General features: G+C 37.1%; 1 protein-coding gene across 6 annotated transcripts in view; it reads left to right on the plus strand.

The window, feature by feature from the left end:
- The window catches only part of PCNX1 (pecanex 1), a 172086-nt gene that overhangs the window by 127679 nt on the left and 19343 nt on the right, over window positions 1-25064 (plus strand). For all 6 annotated transcript variants that reach the window (XM_070469566.1, XM_020902962.2, XM_020902965.2 and 3 more), the window contains 5 exons: window positions 801-930; window positions 4118-4176; window positions 6258-6473; window positions 12478-12731; window positions 14495-14725. In XM_070469566.1, coding sequence (XP_070325667.1) covers window positions 801-930; window positions 4118-4176; window positions 6258-6473; window positions 12478-12731; window positions 14495-14725 — 890 coding nt within the window. The remainder of the gene's footprint in view (window positions 1-800; window positions 931-4117; window positions 4177-6257; window positions 6474-12477; window positions 12732-14494; window positions 14726-25064) is intronic.

Genomic DNA, 25064 nt, shown 5'->3' on the forward strand with positions numbered 1-25064 from the left:
CCAGGGATCAAATCCATGTCTCTTACATCTCCTGCATTAACAGGCAGGGTCTTTACCACTAGAGCCACCTGGGAAACCCAGAGTATAGGTTACTGTGTGATAAATTATCAGAAATTCATAATCCTTTGAACCCACACCTGTACCTATTTTGATTGTTTAATTTGTATTAACATCTGTGGTCCACAGATCATCTGAGCATGAGGACAGTATTGAAGTTTATAATTAAGTGATGCTGATTAAAATTTTTATGTTAATATATGTGAGTATTAAAGTCTACAAATTTTCAATACATATAAAATGTGCTCAAAAATACGTATAAATGAATGAGGGTTCTAAACATTTTCCATAATGATATGATTATAATTAAACTTTTATGTTCAAAATTTTCTGTTCTCATCTTAAATGTACATTCTAAGTAAATATAAATGTTAGTGACCATGTAGATGTTGATATGCACACTTTCTGTATCTTTAAATTTTAGTTTTTTTCATCTGGAAGTTTAAAACCAAGCATGGTTTGGGTGTATCTACCCGAGTGGTATATGGAATTTTACCAAACACACGTTAGCAAATATTTATTTGGCTCCCTTCACAACATCATGCTGGGCTGTACTTTCCTGGCTGTGTCTTTTTACTTCTACCTCTCATACTGCCCAGGGACACTTTCCTCTGTGTTCCTCTGATGAACCTCATTTTTCTAACTGCTGTTAACTGCGGTGTGTTTATGAGAGGTGTGAATGTGTGCATGTGTGTGTGTAATAACCAGATAAATGTTAAGATCCTTAACCAGTTTTCCCATAGATTCAGCCATGTTGTTTGTTCAGGCTGCCGTGTCAGCCTTCTTTTCTACTCCACTGAACCCCTTTTTGGGAAGTGCAATATTCATCACATCATACGTTCGGCCTGTGAAATTCTGGGAGAGAGACTATAAGTGAGTAAAGACAAATCTTTGAAAGCCAATTTTTATCTTTTTTCTTTCCTAGGAAAAACTATTGACATCATTATTGTAAATTATTCTTGGTTAATCAGTTTTTTGTACTGAAATACTTGAAATTTTATGAATACTCTTAAAGTTCTAAAATTGTATAAAATTGGAAGAATTTTCGGTCAGTTTTCTCTACCTTTTTTTTCTCTTAAGATTTTAAAACATAGTCCTAGTTACATATACTCATTTTCTGTTTGCTTTTAATGTTATTTCTTAGATTTGTTTCACATTAATCTTACTCTGAAACTTTATGCTACACAATGTTACTTTATTATAGTAGTCATAATTAATTATCTCGTAGTTTTCTAAGAGAGGTGTTTTTAGAGCTAAACTTTTTCTAGATTATTTGTAGTTTTTCATGAGGATAGACTTTTAAATGACCATCTTTGTACATAAAGTGTTTTCCCCATTAAAGCTTAGTTCCTTAGATGAGATGTTTAATATGATGCCTAGAAATTATCTTTGTATATAATCTTTGCAAATTTTTTTCTTGTTTTTTTTTTTAATATAAGAAAATATCTAAAGGAGAAATACTGAATCATGGAGCTTAAACTTTATGAAGACTTATGATATATATTAATGTATTGATTCAGAAAGAGCTTGTACGAATTTATAACTCAGCTGGCCAGCTCCATGACTGCATTTCTCTCCACACTGCCACACATTGGCACATACAATAGGTGAAAATGGTAATCTCGACTTTCGAACAATGAACTAGTTTATGGATATGAAACTTCTCTGGTCTTCTACCTAAAACCACACGTGGTGTTTCCCTTTTTGGTGAATTTCAGTGTTTGTTTATGTCTTTGTTTTCCTTTGGGCCAACTTAAATTTAGTTCAGAATAACTTCTGTGGCAGCAGTTCTTAAACTTTTTTGATCTCAGAACCCCTTCACATAAAATCTTAAAATTATTGAAGTCTCCAAAGAGTTCTTGTTGCAGATATATTATCTATTACACCCCTGGTGGCTCAGTGGTAAAGAAACTGCCTGCCAGTGCAGGAGACATGAGAGGCGCGGATTCGATCCCTGGGTCAGGAAGATCCCCTAGAGGAGGGCATGGCAGTCCACTCCAGTATTCTTGCCTGGAGAATCTCATGGACAGAGGAGCCTGGCAGGCTACAGTCCATGGAGTCACAAAGAGTCAGACATGATTGAAGCAACTTAGCACACACATGGCGTGCACAAATATTGTACAACGTGCTGCGTGTGCTGTGCTCAGTCACTCAGTCATGTCCGACTCTTTGCGACCCTTTAGTCTGTGGCCAGCCAGTCTCCTCTATCCATGCAACTTTTCAAGCAAGAATACTGCAGTGGATTGCCATTTCCTTCTGGGGATCTTCTTGACCCAGGGATCTAACCCATGTCTCCTGTGTCTCCTGCGTTGCAGGCTAAGTCTTTACCCACTGAGCCATCAGGGAAGCCCAGTATAAATCAAAACTCAGAATTTTAAATGTTTATTAATATAAAGATAACAATAAACTCATTACATGTTAATATAAATGACATTTTTCTAATGAAAAATAATTATTTCCCATTCCACACCAAAAAAATCAGAAGAATGTCATTGTTTTCTTAATTTTGTAAGTCTGTTTAATGTCTGGCTTAATAAAAGACAGCTAGATTCTCTTACCTGCTTCTGCATTCAATCTATTGTTGCAGTATGTTGTTCTGGTTCAAGTGTATAGAGTAAATCTGGCCCCATACAGACATATAGTTTGAAAAGAAAGAAGTATTTTAATATCCTTTTTAGACAATTGTGGGTATTCTTCTTTGATCCTTCTACAAATGGTAATTTCCTAATGATTAGTGGAAATGTGGAATCTAAAACTATATCAGTGAATTTTGGGAACTGTATTACATCAAAATTCACTGATATGTCTTATAGTGTGAATGGATCTTTTATCCATGCATATGCTTATATCATCTTTATTTATCATTTGGAAAATACTAATTCAGTAAGTAATGTATTTCTTTCGGATTTTTACCTATTTCATTATACTATATATATATATATATATATATATATATTCATATCACCACCAGTCTCAAAAGTACTGAAGTATTGGGAAGCTATCAAGCACATGGTGGTAAATGAAAGTTTTCTAAAATTTTAATATTTACTTGAAATCTTGAGTTTTTCTTATTGGCAACAGGTATAATTATCAGTTATTTTCCTTGAAATGTCAGACTCACTTTCTTCACTTGAGAAATGTCTGTCAGATACTCAAGTCTGAATAGTCATAGTTTATTCAAGTGAAAGTGGTGATCCATGGGGAAAAAAAGCGAGTGCAGTCTGCAAGTCACGTAGCTGCTTGAGTGCTTTCCGTATAGTCGGTCATCCTACTTCAGAATGCAGCAGAAATGCTTTATGTGTATTTTGTCACACACAATATTAAAAAGACCTGTACTGAGGGACTGCAATTTAATAAAATTAATATTTTTGTTGCTTCATTAAGGACATTTTTAAGGGAAGCTGAATTTTTGTTTTATCTTGTGCCTGGGTAGCAGTGAAAAATAGTACAGTTTGGTGCCACTGCCTTGATTCCTGTTAAAGCATCAGCAGTCTTACCCACCATTGTTTGTGCCCATCAGTGCAGTTGTCAACAGAGTGGGAATAAAAACAAAGCAAATACCAGTTCAGTACCATTAAGAAAATGGTCTTGATTTGGAAAACTCCCTGAAAAGATCTTGAGTCTCATGCACCAGGTTCTGTGGACCACATTTTGGAAACCACTGTTTTAATGAACATTGTCCCATGGACATTAATAATCTTCCCTTTACAAGGAATATTTCATGCACTGAGTATTTTTATGAACTGTGTACAGTATGCATTTTTTCAACCTAATCAAAAATTTTTACAGTAAACTCATTACTGTATTTCTATACACTCTTCAGCTAAGAAAAAATTTGTGTTTATGTATGATAGAGGTAGAAGATTTAGGGTAAATCCTTACCCTAAAATTGTTCTTTTGGAGAACTTTATCAATATGTTACTAAACAGATTTTTCTCAGACATTTTCATAAAATGGTACTCTTTATTGCATCTGTATTATATAGTTTTTTCACTTTTAATTATTAGGCTTCTTTAATATAAAAAAGCATACTAAAGATGTTTTGTTTTGCCCTTTTCAGCACAAAACGAGTGGATCATTCAAATACCAGATTAGCTTCCCAGCTCGATAGAAATCCAGGTAATAGCCCTATTTTTGAGTAAAGAAGCAAGTCTAAGGAATTTGTTATATTAGTACTTCACTGCCGACTTACTGGGAATCCTCTGTGGCATCCAGAGGTCATTTTTTTAATAACTAAGCATCCTTTGCATTGTTTTACTTTAGCAAAATACATGTGAAATAGAGTATCTAAAATTTATATACTCATCTTTTATAAAATGCATTTTAAGAATGCTGGTAAGCATAAATACTGCCATTCAAAGGTTGTTCTTACAAAGGTTAAAAAAGTAGGGCACGGTGAAAGTGAAACTGCTGAGGTGTATTGAAGAGTGTGCAGTCTGAACTTTACTTATTAACATGTTTGCTTCTCTGCCTCCCCAAATGGTTAGAGAAATGTTAATGTAATTTCATTTAGTTTATTGTATACAGAGAGGTACTCTATAGGAGCCAAATAGCCACTCAAGGTAAGGCTTCATTGGGTGAGATTTTGGTGGTCTCATTACATGACTGAGCGACTGAACAGACAGACAGATCATTACCATTATCTAAACTTTGGGCCTGTGGGTCTACCTATTACCTGTAATCTGGCACAGAAAGAGTGAATCTCATTGTCCCAGCCATGAAGGATTAATGTATCAACTGGAATATCAGTGTATTAACCTACCAAAAGAAATATGGCTCCCCATAGACTGGAATATTTGTTTTCATTGACTCACAGATTACTCAAGTGCTCTGTTTGAGAAACTAAATTATAGTAATCAGATTGATTCATAATTATAAAATTGGATTAAGGAGGACTACTTATTCGATATTAATGACTGTGTTTATCGTGTTCTGGTGGATAAAACAGCTGTCTCAACTCTGATATGTCCTTGTAAGGGTCTTGGAATGATGTTGCCTTCCTGCGTATATCACAAAGACCCATGTCCTGATGTAATATGCACACTTTCATAATGAGCAGACAGAGCATCAGACACAACTGTTTTATTGAAGCTTGAGCCTAGGCTTTCCTTTTTATTTTGTTATTTAGTTAAGCTGAGTTTAAAATAAACATTTAGCTTAGTATATTTTGCCATTCTTTAGTTCTGTACTTTGGGCACCCATTTACAGATTATTGCTTTGGACGCACTATTTTTGAAGACAGTCATCTCATTTATTGGGTGATGTTTGATCATAATTTTTTTTTCTTAAAGGATGACTCTAAAGAATTTTTCTGATTCCTTGTTGCTGTTACTATATATGTGGTTTATTTCTGTTAAAGTAATATTAGACATCTCAATATACAGTTGTTTTTTGTTTTGTTTTCAAGTGACCAACTTCTCTTTGTTTTGGACTGTCTTATTCGTCCAGATCTCATATTATTTAACTTCCTTCCTTTATCAGTGTCGGGCTTCCCTGATAGCTCAGTTGGCTAAGAATTCCCCTGCATTGCAGGAGACCTGGGTTCGATCCCTGGGTTGGGAAGATCCCCTGGAGAAGGTATAGGCTACCCACTCCAGTATTCTTGGGCATCCCTTGTGGCTCAGCTGGTAAAGAATCCGCCTGCAGTGCCAGAGACCTGGGTTTGAAAGATCCCCTGGAGAAGGGAAAGGCTACCCACTCCAGTACTCTGGCGTAGAGAATTCCACGGACTGTATAGTCCATGGGTTGCAAAGAGTTGGACACGATTGAGAAAATTGCACTTCATCAGTGTGTCTTTTTGTTGTGGTTTTAAATTGCTTTTATCTTTTTCATTTCTCTTGCATGGTTTTCATTATAAGGCATAGTTAATTGAGCAGTGATAGAAAAGATTATGGTGTGCTGAAGAGGCAGAAATGAACTTAGATCTTATCTAAGGTCTTATCTAATCCAATTCTTACATTTTATGGATGGGAACCATAGATTTAGAGAGGTTATATGACTTCTAACTCTGAGAAATTTTCCCATTGTCCTTTGTTTCATTTTTATGTAGAAAGTCTAAGGATATCTAAATATTGTCCTCCTTGTTAAAGAAATATAGATATAACCCTAACTGGAAGTTAGTTTTAATACTTTTAACAGTCTTATTTGTAGATATAAAGGGGACTTAAAATAATTTAACATTTTTTAATCCCTTCTTATAGGATCAGATGACAACAATCTGAATTCCATCTTTTATGAGCATTTAACCCGATCCCTGCAACACAGTCTATGTGGTGATTTGCTCCTAGGACGGTGGGGAAACTACAGTACTGGGGACTGTTTCATTCTTGCCTCTGACTACCTCAATGCCTTAGTTCACCTGATAGAGATTGGAAATGGACTGGTGACTTTCCAGCTGCGGGGACTTGAATTCAGAGGTAAGATATTACCTTTAATTTCTATAATGTACTTTTGGGACATCTAATTTTTATGTGTTTACATCTCAAATAGAAACTTATAAAATAAAATTCATAGTGTTTGGAATTGTGAAAGGAGAAAAGCTATTAAAGTGTAATTACTAGTTTTTTTCCAAATTTCACATTCAGAGAAGAACAATTTTTTGCAGTATGCTGAGTATGTAAAGGTAGTATCTATAGTATATAATACATTTGTTTTCCTGGTGGTAATGAGTTTCTGTTCTGTGCTTGCCCTCTTGCTTGTCTCTTTGTGATTAGAGGCAGAGCTTAGCTGAGTTACTTTCATGTGGTTGCCACGCCATTGTCTGCAACAGTTTTTTTTTAAATTGAGATGAAATTCACACAACATCAATTTTCAAGTGAACAAATCAGTGGCATTTAAGTACATTTGTGATATTGCACAACCACCACCTCTCTCTAGTTCCAAAGCATTTTCATCATCCCCAGATAAAACCTCGCATACATTAAGCAGTTATTCTGTTTTCCCCTGCCAGCCCTCAACAATTTTGTATACTGATGAATGAAGCTATTTTTACACAAAAAACTGTGCATTCGGAAACATATCAGTTTGATCTTATCAACTGCTATAAAGTGAATGTCGTGTAAGCAGAAATGAAAACTTGTTTCATAGGAATTGAAGGAGTCCTATTAGTGCACATGTTTCCAACCCAGGGAACATTTGGACTGGAAAGTTCTTAGAGAAAGCATTCAAGCAGTGTTTTGATCTATTCTAAGTACCATAGGTGTTTTTAACTTGAAACAGGAAGTAAAGCATTTGTCTAAATAGAGGATCAAATCAGACCTGTACCCTCTAGCTTTATTTTTGCCATAGTATTGAATCAGAAAGTTTGAACTTTTTTCATGTAATATCTTTGTTAATGAAGCAAGTGCTTTTCTAAAGTTACTCCATTCATTAGAAATAAGATTTTACTTGTGTAACTCTCAGGGTAGTAAATGTTAATGTTTGCTATTTGTTATTTATGTGTAATCCATTCTCTCTCTCTTTTTCAAAATGTCCTATTGTCTTATGATTTGTTCCTGACTGTCCATCAGAATCTCAGGACGTTAATTCTGTCTCTTCTAGGATCTTAACCCATTGCTGTTCAAATTGAATGCAATTGGTCTCATCCAAAAGTTGGCACCCCCTCATCACTACAGATACCACTGCTGTAACTTCACTTTCTTGTTAAATTGATGGGACCTGAAGATTTCACCTTTGCTTTTTTAACTTTTTCTGTAACAAATATTTTGTGGGGAGGCTATTTTATCCAGCATTTCTGTGTGTGGATTGGAAAGGAGTCCTTACTGCTCATTCCATCAGATTGGTCAGAAATGGTCCAAATCAAAAATCAATCCAAATTTTCACTCTCCCACCCTTACTCTCCGGTACCAAATAGATTAAATAGAATTTTGGATAAATCTTTCCCATCCAAACTCTCATTAAAAACAACTCAAATCAGTTTGGGAATGCAGTACTCATTACTTTCTGAAAGTGAAAATGTTAGTCGTTCAGTCATGTCCAACTCTTTGCAACCCCATGCCAGGCCTTCTCTTACCATTGAATTCTCCAGGCCAAAATACTGGAGTGGGTATTCTTCAGGGGATCTTCCTGACTTAGGGATCAAACCCATCTCCTGCATGACAGGCAGATTCTTTACCATCGGAGCCACCAGGGAAGCCGCATGTTACTTTCTGAACTCATGTTGAGTTTCAGTAGCGAGGGGCCCCTGTTATTCTTCACTCAGCCATGGTGATTCTTTTTCTTAAGGCAAATTGAGTTATGTCCTTTCCATGGTTAAAATTTTCAGTGTTTTTTTTTTTATTGTGTTTAAAGTAGAATTCAAACTCCATAACATGTCCTACAGCAGCTGCCAGTTTCTCCAGCTTACTTTATTAGCACCCTTCTCATCCACACTAGCCACACTGGCCTTACATCAGTGTCCTCAGTCCAGTTCAGTTCAGTCACTCAGTTGTGTCCAACTCTTTGCAACCCCATGAATTGCAGCACGCCAGGCCTACCTGTCCATCACCAACTCCCAGAGTTTACTCAAGCTCATGTCCATTGAGTTGGTGATGCCATCCAGCCATTTCTTCCTCTGTCATCTCCTTCTCCTCCTGCCCCCAATCCCTCCCAGCATTGGGGTCATTTCCAATGAGTCAACTCTTCGCATCAGGTGGCCGAAGTATTGGAGTTTCAGTCAGTCCTGGCATCAGTCCCTCCAATGAACACCCAGGACTGATCCCCTTTAGGATAGACTGGTTGGATCTCCTTGCAGCCCAAGGGACTCTCAAGAGTCTTCTCCAACACTACAGTTCAAAAGCATCAATTCTTCGGCGCTCAGCTTTCTTTATAGTCCAATTCTCACATCCATACATGACCACTGGAAAAACCATAGCCTTGACTAGACGGACCTTTGTTGACAAAGTAATGTCTCTGCTTTTTAATATGCTGTCTAGGTTGGTCATAACTCTCCTTCCAAGGAGGAAGCGTGTTTTAATTTCATGGCTGCAATCACCATTTGCAGTGATTCTGGAGCCCAGAAAAATAAAGTCTGACACTGCTTCCACTGTCTCCCCATCTATTTCCCATGAAGTGATGGGACCAGATGCCATGATCTTAGTTTTCTGAATGTCGAGCCTTAAGCCAACTTCACTCTCCTCTTTCACTTTCATTAAGAGGCTTTTTAGTTCCTCTTCACTCTCTGCCATAAGGGTGGTGTCATCTGCATATCTGAGGTTATTGATATTTCTCCCGGCAGTCTTGATTCCAGCTTGTGCTTCAGTGTCCTAGCTATGCTGAGTTCTTTACTAAGACCTTATCACTCTCCTTTTGCCCAGAAAGTACCAGCCATCTCCTCTCCTCCCACCAATCTTCCACCTCTGGTTTCTTAATTATCTTTAATAATTAGAATAACTGTTAGAATTCTAATTTTATATTTGTTTGTGTTTGTTTTTAGCTTATTTCTTCTGTAACCCAGGGGTTGGCAGACTTTTTCTGGAAAGAGCCAAGATAGTTAATAGTGTAGGCTTTTGTAGCCATGCACATTCTTTGTTGCATGTTCTTTGATTTTTCTGTTAAACAACCTTTTAAAAATACCAAAAACCACTGTTAGCTTGAATTTGGCCCAGGGCTGTATTTTGTAAACCTTTACTGTAGATTATAAACTCCTCAAGGACAGGAATCCTGTCTGTTTCATTTATCATTGTATATCCAGCACCTCTCACAGCAGATAGCATAAGATGCAGAATTACTGCCTTTCATAGAATGATTAAATAATCTAAACAATGACTTTTTCTCCATTCTCTTCATTCCAGAACTTTGATGAGGAATTACTATATTCTTGCTCAAATGCTGTTGTGATCTTTGGTTATTTTCTTTTCTTCACAGTGTTAGTCCCTGTTCCATCTATATACTTCCTAACCCTCAAAATATTAATTAAGAGTGTTGTCAGTCTTTTGCCAGGCAGATATTTGGATCTGCTGATCCTTTTGATGTGTTTTCTGATTTATATTCCATTAAGCAAATTTAATTCCCTTGATGTTATTGTCTCAGTGAATACTAAATTTTAAGTGACATTTAACTAAACGTTCTCAATCAGTTGTTTATAGGCCTTCATATTTTTCATTTCCATTTTTATTTTACTGACATCCTCAAGATTCTTTTCCATATAAATTTTATGTCTAATATTTGAGTTATCAGTCATGTTTTTTGTCTATCAAAGTTTCTGGGACTTCCCTGATGGTCCAGTGGTTAAGAATCCACCTAGCAATGCAGGGGATGCATGTTGGATTCTTGGCCAGAGAACTGAGATCCTACATGCCGAGGGGCAGCCTAGCCTACCACCTGCCACAACTGGAGAAGCCACATGCTGCAGTGAAAGATCCTACATATAGCAGCTAAGAATTGACACAGTCAATAAATAACTATTTTTAAAAAATTTTTTTCTGGTTATAGCTTTTTCCAAGTTTGTAAATGTTTTTCTGTTTTTAAATGTTACTTCCACGAAGTACAGTTTTCCAGGTCAGACTTTATAGGTCAAAAATGTTTATGCTGATTGGATTCCTCTCAGTTTTTACTCAAATTTATTTTAACATGACTGGTTTTCATGTTAGTTTTTCGGGTTTTTTTTTTACCAGTTATATTCACTATGAAGTGACTGAGAGATCTAGCTAATCCAGGAAACAATCAGTAATAGTTCCTTTAGAATTTCAAGTTTCAATTCTTCTTCAGTTATTAATATTCTTATGCTTATTGTTGACTTCATTTTCAAGCAAAATGTATGGCTAGGGCATGTCAGGGTAGAAAATGTTCTTGAGGTTTGTAAGAGTAAAAACACACCACAATTAATTCAATTATTCTATTTATTCTGCTATTATGAACATGGACCTCATTCTGTCTCTCTTGAGAAAATGTCAAAACCTGTAAATTCACTCCCGCCCCATCTCTCTTCCGTGTGCTACTAACAGAGTCCTCTGCACAAAATATAGCTCTTTATGTTATTTCCTTTACTTAAAAACCTTTAACTGACTATGTAGAAAGATGACATAAAATAAAGTAATAACATATAAAATGTAAGGAATAGACCCTACTTCAAGCCACAGTTTTGAAAACCCAGCCTCAGGAAGTTTCTTCTAGAAATTGAATAATTCTTCTGCCCTCTCTAGTCTCATATAGATAAGGAAGGAAAATTTCTTAAGGCTCTTTTTATACAAAACCAATGCAATACTGATTACCTTGAAATATGACTGAGCTGGCTTAAAAAGTAATTGTAACTGAGTTTTATGACTATAGAATCAAAAATCCTCAGAGCCCAGAGTAGAAACCAGTAGTACCTTAATTTTTGTGTATCTCTCACCAGTTCAGCCATTTTTCATTTTTTAAATTAAGTATTAAAAGCAAATTGATTAAATTTCATTTTCATTATTGGTTTAAAAAATACTTTATAAGATTACATACATCCTTATTCTTTAAAAGATGTATATGTGTGTCTATAGTCATGTGTAATGATAAGCCACAGCATGCATTTCTGTTTGTGTCAGTGTCAGCTTCAAGATAGTTTTTCTTGTCACCACTGTGTAGCACTGTTTTGGAAGTGCTCGTTAACATAATTAAACAAGAAATGAAATAGTAAAATTGTCAAAGGCTCTGGAGTGCTAAACAGGATAGCTCATTAGCTTGGCCAAGCTTGCCTCTTCAGTCTTATCATTCATCATACACCACCACCACCATCACCAAGTGGGGCTAAATGTCATGACATCTTTTTCTCTCAGAGTAGTTTTTGAAATATGCATGTTGTATATGTTCTGTTTAAAATAAAAAATTTATTATAACATCCCACTTATTTTTGTTATAATGTAACTTTAATATATCCTGGAGAAGGAAATGGCAACCCACTCCAGTAGGTTGCCATTTCCTTCTTGCCTGGAAAATCCCATGGATGGAGCAACCTGGTAGGCTACAGTTCATGGGGTCCCAAAGAGTCAGACACAACTGAGTGACTTCACTCACTTCTCAACTGTAATATATAGCTTTAAAATTATCTATAATCACTCTGTAGTCCTTGTATAGTGTAAGGAATTTACAGGTTAAATGAAAGCAAGATCACAGAACAAAATAAAAATTAACATTAATGTGATGGATGATCTTTTGTTGGCATAGATAGCTGTAGCTCTTAATTCTTTATTTAATCTGACTTTCTGTTTTTATTTCACAAATTCTCAGATCCAATTGTGCTGGTACACATTCTGATTCTGCAGAAGATGAATGCATACTATGTCTCTCTTCAGGAGTGTCCTGCAGTTTGTTAATGGACAGTCTAAAGCAGATCCAACACATACTCTCAATTGCTATAAACTAAATGTGTTTTTATTTCAAAGTTTCTTATATCTTTGAAGCATTCTTTTTTCCACTTCATGTTTTACCTGTTTCCTGTAAGAACTTTTTCTCTTTCTCTGTCTCTCTAAGGTACTTACTGTCAACAACGGGAAGTGGAGGCCATTACCGAAGGTGTTGAGGAAGATGAAGGATTTTGCTGTTGTGAACCTGGCCATATTCCTCATGTGCTTTCATTTAATGCTGCATTTAGCCAGCGCTGGCTAGCTTGGGAAGTGATAGTCACCAAGTATATTCTGGAGGGTTATAGCATCACTGACAATAGTGCTGCTTCTATGCTTCAAGTCTTTGATCTTCGGAAAGTACTCACCACTTACTATGTCAAGGTAAGGGTACGTACCTCTTTAGAGCTTCTGGTGTCAGAGGCTCTTCTTTTAAAAAAATATATATATATATATTTATTGTTGTTGTTTTAACTTGTGCTTTGCTTTTTCATAGCGATAGAAATTTTCTAGTATCCAATACAGTTAGTAAATTATACCTATGAAGATCTTGCCATTTCTTTCTTTAGTGGAACTTACTACATTTGTTCATTAATATTATTAATAAAAACTATTATCTGTAGCACATCTCTTTTAGGCACTGTATTAAAGAATACACGCACACATGTTTGCATGTATACATACACCTATGTATATCTTAGCTAATTCTCTAAAGGAATATTACATTCCTGTTCTACAAATAAACAAGGATCAAAAGTTAACTTGGTCACAATCATCTAACTAGCAAGTGAAATCAGGGATTTAAAACCCAGGTTTGACTGACTCCTTAGCCCTTGCTGTTAACCACTGCTTTCAGAAATCTGAATGAAAGTATTGTATGATTTGAGAGGTCCCCCGAAACACCATCACATTTGACACCAACTGCAATTTCAGGGTCTCCAAGACCACAGTCAGGTTCATTAATTTGCCAGAAGGACCCTCAGAACTCAGCAAAGCCATCATGCTCATGGTTAGAACGTATTACACTGGAAGGATACAGAGTAAAGTCTGCCCGGGAAAGAAGCACATAGGGCAAAGTCTAGAGACCCTAAGGCGTGAACGTGCATTTGTCCTCTCCCAGTGGACTTTGCAGACAGTGTGTTCATTCCTCCCTAAAACACCTGCAGCAATACCTTCAGAGTGTTGCCAGCCAAGGATGTGCGCCTGAGCCTCGGTGTGCAGAGTTTTTATCGACACACACCATTTAGACTTGCTCGACCATCCACGTGACCAGTGTTACTCTCCAGATCCTCTAGAGTTCATGGTTCTAAGCCTCCAGGTAAATAAAGACTCTCTTATCAGGCAGGACATTGCAAGGGATTAGAGTTGAACTCCCAGAACCCAAGTGCAAAGGCCAAACCTCTCTTTGAGCAAGGTTAGTTTTTTACTGCTGGAGAAGGAAATGGCAACCCACTCCAGTGTTCTTGCCTGGAGAATCCCAGGGATGGGGGAGCCTGGTGGGCTGCCATCTACGGGGTCGTACAGAGTCAGACACGACTGAAGCAACTTAGCAGCAGCAGCAGTTTTTTACTGCACAGGTATTCTGGTTTTTGCTAGAGATTTTGCAGATACACAACATGGTTATTGCTAGAGGTTTATAGGCAAAGCCAGCATTTTCAAGAGGAAAACATGCTAAATCTTCATGATTCATGTGTTATTACTTCTGTGTACCACCTCATTTGTGTTGATTGGGTTGAAGCCTGAGTCTTCTGTTTAATTAACGTTTGGTTAAACCCAACCTCAGGAAGCTAAAGAGATTGACTTTACAACATTTTTATTAGTAACACGTATGTGTGTGTGGCATTTCCTATCTCTAAATATGTATTTCTGTTGCTTTATTTATTGATTATACTTTTATAACTTGACATAGGATCACAAGATAGCTTAATAGTTCTGTGAGAAATTTCTTAAATGCACTACAATAAAGGTTTTTCACCTCTCTTAAAAGATCATAAATTCAGTAGATTGGAATTGTTTTTAGACTATTTTAAAGTTAGTAAACTAATGTCACTTTGATTCATATCAGTATAAACAATTTAATGAGATATTGATGTTAATTCAGATTGTGACTTAGCCTGAGGTTTTTTTTTAATCTTTTTTCTCATTAGGGTATCATTTATTATGTTACAACCTCTTCTAAACTAGAGGAATGGCTAGCTAATGAGACAATGCAGGAAGGACTGCGTCTGTGTGCAGATCGAAACTATGTTGATGTGGATCCAACATTTAATCCAAACATTGATGAAGACTATGACCATCGACTGGCAGGCATATCCAGGGAGAGTTTCTGTGTGATTTACCTCAGCTGGATAGAGTACTGCTCTTCCCGAAGAGCAAAGGTGGGTGTTTTACCTCAGCTGGATAGAGTACTGGTCTTCCTGAAGAGCGAAGGTGGGTGTTTTACCTCAGCTGGATAGAGTACTGGTCTTCCTGAAGAGCGAAGGTGGGTGATTTACCTCAGCTGGATAGAGTACTGGTCTTCCTGAAGAGCGAAGGTGGGTGTTTTACCTCAGCTGGATAGAGTACTGGTCTTCCTGAAGAGCAGAGGTGGGTGTTTTACCTCAGCTAGATAGAGTACTGGTCTTCCTGAAGAGCAGAGGTGGGTGTTTTACCTCAGCTGGATAGAGTACTGGTCTTCCTGAAGAGCGAAGGTGGGTGTTTTACCTCAGCTGGATAGAGTACTGGTCTTCCTGAAGAAAAAAGGTGGGTGTTTTACTTCAGCTGGATAGAGTACTGGTCTTCCTGAAGAGCAAAGGTGGGTGTTTTACCTCAGCTGGATAGAGTATAGCTCTTCCCAAAGAGCAAAGGTAAGGGTTTCTTTGTTTCGTTTATAACTCTCTGAGTCTGTTTTTCCAGAGAAAAGAATACCTCTATTTGTTATTATGTCAGTTTTTCTAGATTTTCTTCTTTCAAACTATTTGCATAAGAAGACCTGTGTGGTTCATAAAGGTTGGGCCAAACCAACTCTTATCAAAGCAGATTAGAAAGAAAAGCCTTCCTCATTGTTTGACCTGCAGTGTCACGGTCTCGCTGTCTAAATAGCACCGCCTCTACCTGTGCATGCACATACATATAGGTTGTAGATTACATGCAGAACCTTCTTGAAGACTGCATTTTGGAGCACCTCCAGCCCCAAGTCCCCAAACGCACGTACCAGACTTATGGATAATTTAATATCTTTGTCCCAAATCCAAAGTCTAGACCAGTGCTGATAGAATCTTCTGCAGTGATGGGAACATTCTTTGTTGTTCCAGTATCGTAACTACTAACCCCCTATATCCGGTGGATTATGAGACACTTGAAATGTAGTCACTATGACTAAGGAAATGAATTTTTAAGTTTTATTTAATTTTAATTGATTTAAATTTAATAACTCATATGGGGTAATGACTACTGTACTGGACAGTATTCATCTAGATTATTGACTTTAAAATGTTAACGTGGATAAAAATGATGTGGGAATGAATAAAAACACAGGTTCCTGGGCCTTGCCTGTGAGATTCTAATACTGTAAGCCTAGGCTGGGAACCCAAAATCTGTATCATGCTGGGTGATTGTAATTCAGGTGGTTCCTGATCCACGCTTCAGAACACCTTGTCTTATCCTAAAGGAAAGGTGAGTTGTAAACTTCTCCAACTACTGTTTTCCTGCTAGGTCTCATGGCTCTTGTGGCAGTGTTGCTCCTTCTGATTAGACCGCATGTACCATAACCACAGTACCAAGGCTTGTGATTCCAAAAGCTAACTCCTGTATCACTGTTGCTTCCCAAGCAAAAGTCTTGCATAGTTGAACCATCGGTATCCTATGTACAGGATTATTCTGTATCATGGAGCATAGGGAGCCAGCTTGACAACCAGTGCCTTTATTGTGGTCTGGGATGTACATGCTGATGGACTTTAAGTGTAATACCATGTTTAGTCCTTCTTTTACAGCTACTCAATTAGAGTAAGGCACCCCATCATATCAGCTCGTTTCTCTTTACTTCATCAGTAAGAAAGGGAGCATCCTATAATTCCCCTCCAAACAGTGACCTTTGAGCGTTTCTGTTGGGGGCACAGTAGGTACTCAGCAGAGCAGCATATGTTTAAAGGACTAAGGAGCAGAATAAAGTAACCTCATAAGAGCTCAGGAAAAGCGTCAGTGGACAATGTCTGGAAATAGAGGACCTCAAAGCTTACCATCTCTTCTTTCAAACACATAACTTGGTTTGTTTGTTTGTTTATTTTTTCATAAATGAAATATACTTAAAATGCTTCGCATGCTACTCTCAAATCCTTGGACTTATTTCTTGGGGCAGCAGGGGACAGGGAGTGATCATATTATTCAAGTAGCCTTTCTCTGGCTTGGACTGTATTGGTTACTTTCGTTTTATTTTAACTGGGGTCGTCTGGGCTAGGAACTCATTGTCTTCCCACTCAGAAACAGGCTCCATTCTCTTTAATTTTAAGGAATACATAATCTTTTAGAGATTATTGCTGAGGTCGTGGACATATAGTATAGCTCAAGGAAGTCATTCTCTTAGTTGCTAATAAGTCATATTCAAAAGGTTTACCTCCAAACTTGGGTATCCCCAGTCTCTTTTGAGAGCTTTCTATCCCTAGGTCATTATGGCTTATAGTCTACTCTTGTAGTCCCCTTTTAGAAGAAACTTGTCAGGAAAGATAATTCCTTCATGCTCCAGTTTTTTTAAGTTGAACAATATTACCCCTACCTCCTTAGAACCATGCATTCTGTTTTCTGAATCGCCATTCCCGGAGGAGCCTCTTCCCGGGGAGGTTAATTACAGCAGAAAGGTTTGCTGACTCGAGGTTGTTGTACCCTCACTTGAATGTTAATAAAGTTGCCTTCAGATGTTCCCCCCCCCCCCCATAGTTTCCTTCCAAGATAGTTTTCCAAGTTGCATGTTTTACAAAAATAAAAACTCATTCTCTCCACTTCTCTCATTTTATGTATTCTTGGAGGAAATAATCTTTTAAACAATAGCTGTACCTGTCTTCTAAAGAGCTTGCAATAATGTTTTTTGTAAGTGTGGCCCTGGATTAATTGCATTAAAACCACCTGAAACACTAGACTGCAAGGATTCTTCTCAGCTTGACTTTGCTTCCTGCTTCTTAAATGACTGTACTTTTCTTTTCTTTCACCTTTGTTAGTGTTAGCAACCAGTCTGAGAATGTCTAATTCAGTTGAGGATATGAGACACATGCCTCCTCCAACCATAACAAAATAGAGCTACTATGGTTGAACCAATATTTTTTTTTTCTTTGAGTACATTAGCAACGGGGCTACACTTCCTCTGGCTTGCATTGTTTCTGATGTGACATCTGTAATCATTCTTATCTTTGCTGTTCTGTACAAATAATAAAGGCACACCTCAGAGATACGGCAGGTTTCATTCCAGACAACCACAGTAAAGCAAATATCACAGTAAAGCAAGTCACACGAATTGTTTGGTTTCCTAAACAGTTGTAAAAATTGTGTTTACATTTTACTAAGTGCCCTTTTAGGCTATTTGCATCAGATGACCAGTATCTTGGATATGTGATGCAAACGGCCAACTCACTGGAAAAGTCCCTGAGGCTGGGAAAGACTGAGAGCGGAAGAAGAAGGGGGTGGTCAGAGGAGGAGATGGCTGGATGGCATCACCAGTGCAGTGGACGTGAACTTGGGCAAACTTCAGGAGGTGGTGAGGGACAGGGAGGCCTGGCATGCTTCAGTCCATGGGGTCACAGAGAGTTGGACATGACTGGGCGACTGAACAACAACATATCAAGTGTTTGATTACATTATGTAAAAAACGTAATGATGTACATTACTTAATTTAAAAATACTTTATTGCTTAAAAAATGCTAGTCATCATCTGAGCCTTCAGCAAGTCATGATCTTTTTGCTGATGGACAGTTTGAAATATTTTGAGAATTACCAAAATGTGACCTAGGGACATAAAGTGAGCAAGTGCTATTAGAAAAAATGGTGCCACTAGACTTGCTTGAAACAAGGTTGCCACAAACCTTCAGATTAAAAAAAAAAAAAAGTATCTGCAAAGCACAATAAAGCAAAATGCAGTAAAACAACATATACTGATATATGTCACGTAATATGTGTTTTTTTTTCCCCCACTGGATCATTTTAAGATTTTTCCTTTCATCACTAGTTTAAGCAGTTTATGCAGTTTTCTTCATGTTTCTAGTTCTGGGAATTCATTGAGCTGCTTAAATCCCTAGGTGTGTATCATTTTCATCAGATTTGGGAATATTTCAGTGATTGTTTTCTCAAAATGTTTTTCTGTTTTCCTCCTTGCCTTTGTGGGCTTGTGGGAGATCTCCAATTACATTTATATTAGGCCGTCTAAAGCTGTTCTATGACTCACTGATGCTCTGTTCTTTTTTTTTTCAGTCTTTGTGTTTAATTTTGTGTAATTTCTGTTGATATATTTTTAGATCATTTATTTTTTTCTTCTGCATTAATATCATTAATCTCATCCAGTGTATTTTTCATATTCTCAGACGGTGCATTTTTTTTTTAATCTCCTGAGGTTTAATTTGTGTCTTATATAGACCTTCCATGTCTCTACTTAGCATCCTGTCATTCCTCTGTCTTTTTGAATGTATGGAATACAGTTATAATAATTATTTCAGTGTCCTTGTTGGCTAATTCTAACATCTGTATCATTTCTGGGTCAATTTTGATTGAGTGATTGATTATTTTTCTAATTGTGGGTTCTGTCTTCCTGCTACTCTTGCCTGCCTGACAATTTTTGATTGAGTGCTAGACTTTGTGAATTTTGCCTTGATGAGGCTGGATATTTTTGTATTCCTGTAAATATTTTTTTTCCTTAATTTTTTTTAAATGTAGACCATTTTTAAAGTCTTTATTGAACTTGTTACAATATTGCTTATGTTTTATGTTTTAGTTTTTTGGCCATGAGGCGTGTGGGATCTTAACTCCCTGACCAGGATTGAACCCTGACCCCCTGGATTAGAAGGCAAGGTCTTAACCACTGGGCCTCCAGGGAAGTCGCTAAATATAATTTTTTTAATCTTTAAAAATTTATTTGGCAGCACTGGGTCTTCATTGCTGCACATGGGCTTCCTCTAATTGCGGCAAGTGGACGCTACTCTCTAGTTAGAGTGCACAGGTTTCTCATTGAGCACAGACTAGGGTGTAGAGGTTCAGTTGTTGCAGCTCTAGGGTGAGCTGGCTCAGTCGTGGCTCACGGGCTTAGTTGCCCCACAACATGTGGGATCTCCCCAGACCAGGGATCAAACTCATGTCCCCTGCATTGACAGATGGATTCTCAACCATTGGACCACCAGGGAAGCCTCGTATAAATATTTTTGAACTTTGTCCTGTGACAGTTAAATTCCTTCGGGACAATTTGATCTTTTCAGGGTTTACTTTTAACCTTTCTTAGGAGGGACAAAAGCAGCCTTTAGTCTGGGGCTATTTTTTTCACATTACTGAGACAGTATTCTTTTGAGCACTGTAGCCAATCACAGAACTTTCCATTATTTCCGCATTTTTCTGTTGGTTTTTTCTTCTTGGCCTTGGGCCTTGGCTCATGTGCTGATCAGTAATCTGCTGAATTCACAAGGGGCCTTCTCCAGGTCTCCAGAGCTTGCTCTCAGTTTAGCTCTCTCCTTGGCACTGTGCCCTGCAAAACTGTAGCCACCTTGACCTTCCCAGACTCCCAGCTGTCTTCTCAACCTGGAGATTACTGGGCTCCTGCAGTCCTCTTCCTTATACCATGGCCTGGAAACTCTTATAGGGCTACCTCCTTTGTTTCCCGTTTTCCAGAGGTTAGTATCCACTGTCTCAATATATTCTTTTCTTGGTCATTTCAGGTGCAGGGGTGGTGTTGTTCGGTTGCTAAGTCCTGTCCAACTCTTTGCAATGCCATGGACTGCAGCACACCAGTCTCCTCTGTCCTCCACTATCTCCTGGAGTTTGCTAATGTTCATGTCCATTGAGTCGTTGATGCTATCTAACATCTCATCCTCTGCTGCCCCCTTCTCCTGTTGCCTATCTTTCCCAGCTTTGGGATCTTTTTTTTCGAAGTTATTTATTTTTATTGAAGGATAATTGCTTTACAGAATTTTGTTGTTTTCTGTCAAACCTCAATATGAATCAGCCATAGGTATATGTATATCCCCTCCCTTTGGAACCTCCCTCCCATCTCCCTTCCCATTCCACTCCTCTAGGTTGATACAGAGCTCCTATTTGAGTTTCCTGAGACATATGGCAAATTCCTATTGACTATCTGTTTTACATATGGTAATGTACGTTTTCATGTTGCTCGTGTTCCATATGTCTTGCCCTCTCCTTCCCTCTCCTTATATCCATAAGTCTATTCTCTATGTCTGTTTCTCCATTGTTGCCCTGTAAATAAATTCTTCAGTACCATTTTTCTAGATTCTGTATATATGTATTAGAATATGATATTTATCTTTCTCTTTCTGACTTACTTCACTCTGTATAGTAGGTTCTAGGTTCATCCACCTCATTAGAACTGACTCAAATGCATTCCTTTTCATGGCTGAGTAATATTTCATTGTGTATATGTACCACAGCTTCTTTATCCATTCATCTGTTGGTGGACATCTAGGTTGCTTCCATGCTCTAGCTATTGTAAATAGTGCTGCAATGAACAATAGTATACATGTGTATTTTTCAATTTTGGTTTCCTCAGGGTATGTGCCTAGGAGTGGGATTGCTGGGTCTTATGGTGGTTTTATTCCTAGTTTTTTTAGGAACCTCCATACCGTCTTCCATAGTGACTCTATCAATTTACATTCCCACCAGTAGTGCAAGAGCATTCCTTTTCTCCAGCATTAATTGTTTGTAGACTTTCTGGTGATGGCCATTTCATGTGTGTGTTAGCCATCTGTATGTCTTCTTTGGAGAAATGTCTGTTAATGTCTTTTTCCTACTTTTGGATTGGGTTGTTTGTTTTTCTGGTATTGAGTTGTATGAGCTGCTTTTATATTTTGGAAATTAATTCTTTCTCAATTGTTTCATTTGCTATTATTTTCTCCCACTCTGAGGGTTGTCTTTTCACCTTGCTTATAGTTTCCTCTGCTGTGCAAAAGCTTATAAGTTTAATCAGGTCCCACTTGTTTACTTTTGTTTTTATTTGTTACTCTAGGAGGTGGGTCATAGAGGATCTTGCTTTGATTTATGTCATCAAGTGTTCTGCCTGTTTTCATCAAAGAGTTTTATAGTTTCTGGCCTTACATTTAGGTCTTTAATCCATTTTAAGTTTATCTTTGTACCTGATGTTAGGAACTGTTCTAATTTCATTCTTCTACATGTAGCTGTTCAGTTTTCCTAGCACCTTTTATTGAAGAGGCCCTCTGCCCCATTGCATATTCTTGCCTCCTTTGTCAAAAATAAGGTACCCATAGTTGCATGGGTTTATTTCTGGGCTTTCTACCTTATTTCATTGGTCTGTATTTCTGGTTTTGTGCCAGTCCCACACTGCCTTGATGTCTGTAGCTTTGTAGTATAATCTGAGGTCAGGAAGGCTGATTCCTCCAGCTGCATTCTTCTTTCTCAGGACTGCTTTGGCTATTTGGGGTATTTTGTGTTTCCATATGAATTGTGCAATTTTTTGTTCTAGTTCTTTGAAAAAATGCCTTTGGTAATTTGATAGGGATCACATTGAATCTGTAGATTGCATTTGATAGTATAGTCATTTTCACAATATTGATTCTCTCTACCCAGGAACATGGAATATCTCTCCATCTATTTATGTCATCTTTGATTTCTTTCATTACTGTCTTATAATTTTCTGTGTATGGTTCTTTTGTCTTCTTAGGTAAGTTTATTCCTAGATATTTAATTTTTTTGTTGTTGCAATGGTGAATGGGATTGATTGCTTAATTTCTTTCTGATTTTTCATTGTTAGTGTATAGAAATGCAGGTGATTTCTATGTATTGATTTTGTATCCTACAACTTTGCTAAATTCACTGATTAGCTCTAGTAATTTTCTGATACTATCTTTAGGGTTTCTGTGTACAGTATCATGTCATCTGCCAACAGTGAGAGCTTTGCTTCTTTTTTGATCTGGATTGCTTTTATTTTTTCTCTGATTGCTATAGCTGGGACTTCAGAGCTATGTTGAATAGTGGCAAAACTGGACACCCTTGTCTTGTTCCTGATCCTAGGGGAAATGCTTTCAGTGTTTCACCATTAGGAATAATGTTTGCTGTAGGCTTATCATATATGGCCTTTACTATGTTGAGGTAGGTTCCTTCTGTGCCCATTTTTTGAAGAGTTTTAATCATAAATGGGTGCTGAGTATTGTCAAAGGCTTTTTCTGCTTCTATTGAGATTATCATATGGTTTTTATCTTTCAATTTGTTAATATGGTGTATCCCATTGATTGATTTGGATATATTGAAGAATCCTTGCATCCCTGGAATAAACCCAGCTTGATCATGGTGTATGAGCTTTTTGATAATGTTGCTGAATTCTGTTTGCTAAAATTTTGTTGAGGATTTTTGCATCTGTGTTCATCAGTGATATTGGCCTGTAATTTTCTTTTTTTGTGTTGTCTTGTCTGGTTTTGGTATCAGGATTTGGAAGTGTTCCTTCCTCTGTGATTTTTTGAAAGAGTTTTATAAGGATAGGCATTAGCTTTTCTCTAAATGTTTGGTAGAATTCTCCTGTGAAGCTATCTGTTCCTGGGCTTTTGTTTTGGGGGAGATTTTTGATCAGCTTTAATTTCAGTGCTTATAACTGTGTTGTTCATAATTTCTATTTCTTCCTGGCTCAATCTTGAAAGATTGAACTTTTCTAAGAATCTGTCCATTTCTTCCAGGTTATCTATTTTATTGCCATATAGTTGTTTATAATAGTCTCTTATAATCCTTTGTATTTCTGCATTGTCTGTTGTAACCTCTCATTTTTCATTTCTAATTTTGTTGATTTGATTCTTCTTTTTTTTTTTTTTTTTGATGAGTCTGACTAAAGGTTTGTCAATGTGTTTATCTTTTCAAAGAATCAGCTTTTAGTTTCATTAATCTTTACTATTATTTCTTTCATTTCATTTTCATTTATTTCTGCTCGGATCTTTATGATATCTTTTCTTCTTCTACTTTTGGGGCTTTTTGTTCTTCTTTTTCCAGTTGCTTTAGGTGTAAAGTTAGGTTGTCTATTTGATGTTTTTCTTGTTTCTTGAAGTATGATTGTATTACTATAAACTTCCCTCTTAGAACTGCTTTTGCTGCATCCCATAGGTTTTGAGTTGTCATGTTTTCATTGTCATTTGTTTCTAGAAATATTTTGATTTCCCTTTTGATTTTTTTCAGTAACCTGTTGGTTATTTAGAAATGTGTTGTTTAATCTCCATGTGTTTGTGTTTCTTACAGTTTTTTTTCTTGTAATTGATATCTAATCTCATAGTGTTGTGGTCAGAGAAGATGCTTGATAAGATTTCAATTTTCTTAAATTTATTGAGGTTTGATTTCTGACCCAAGATGTGGTCTGTCCTGGAGAATGTTCCATGTGCACTTGAGAAGAAGATGTATTCTTCTGCATTTGGATAGAAGAATGTGAGATCCATTTCATCTAATGTGTCATTTAAGACTTGTGTTTCTTATTAGTTTTCTCTTTTGGTGATCTGTCCATTGGTGTGACTGGGGTGTTAAAGTCTCCTACTATTATTGTGTTATTGTCAGTTTCTCCTTTTTTGTGTGTTAGTGTTTGTCTTATGTATTGGGGTGCTCCTATGTTGGGTGCATAGATAGTTATAATTGTTATGTCTTCCTCTTGGATTGATCCCTTGATCATTATGTAGTGTCCTGCCTTACCTCTTGTAATCTTTATTTTAAGGTCTGTTTTGTCTAATATGAGGATTGCTACTCCAGCTTTTGCTTCCCATTTGCCTGGAATAATACTCTCACTTTCAGTCTATATGAGTCTTTAGGTTTGAAGTGGGTTTCTTGAAGACAGCATATATATGGGTCTTGTTTTTGAATCCATTCAGCCAGTCTGTGTCTTTTGGTTGGAGCATTTAATCTATTTACATTTAAAGTAATTATTGATATATATGTTCCTATTGCCGTTTTCTTAATTGTTTGGGGTTGATTTTGTAGATCTTTTTTTCTTCTGTTGTATTTCTTGGCTATATAAGTCCCTTTAACATTTGTTGTAAAGTTAGTTTGGTGGTACTGAATTCTCTTAACTTTTGCTTGTCTGAAAAGCTTTTTATTTCTCCATCAATTTTGAATGAGATCCTTGCTGAGTACAGTAATCTTGGTTGTAGATTTTCCCCTTTCAGTACTCTATATCCTGCCATTCTCTCTGGCCTGCAGAGTTTCTGCTGAAAGATCAACTGTATGGGGTTTCCCTTGTATGTTACTTGTTGCTTCTCCCTTCCTGCTTTTAATTCTTTGTTGATGTTTAGTCTTTGTTAGTTTGATTAGTGTGTGTCTTGGCATGTTTCTCCTTGGGTTTATCCTGTGTGGGACTCTTTGCACCTCTTGGACTTGATTGACTGTTTCCTTTTCCATTTTGGGGAATTTTTCAACTATAATCTCTTTAGAAATTTTCTCATACCTTTCTTTTTCTCTTCCTCTTCTGGGACCCCTTTAATTCGAATGTTGGTGCATTTGTTATTGTCCCAGAGGTCTCTGAGACTATCCTCAGTTCTTTTCATTCTTTTACTTTATTCTGCT

The sequence above is a fragment of the Odocoileus virginianus genome, chromosome 6, assembly GCF_023699985.2.
Source record: "Odocoileus virginianus isolate 20LAN1187 ecotype Illinois chromosome 6, Ovbor_1.2, whole genome shotgun sequence".
Lineage (NCBI taxonomy): Eukaryota > Metazoa > Chordata > Mammalia > Artiodactyla > Cervidae > Odocoileus > Odocoileus virginianus.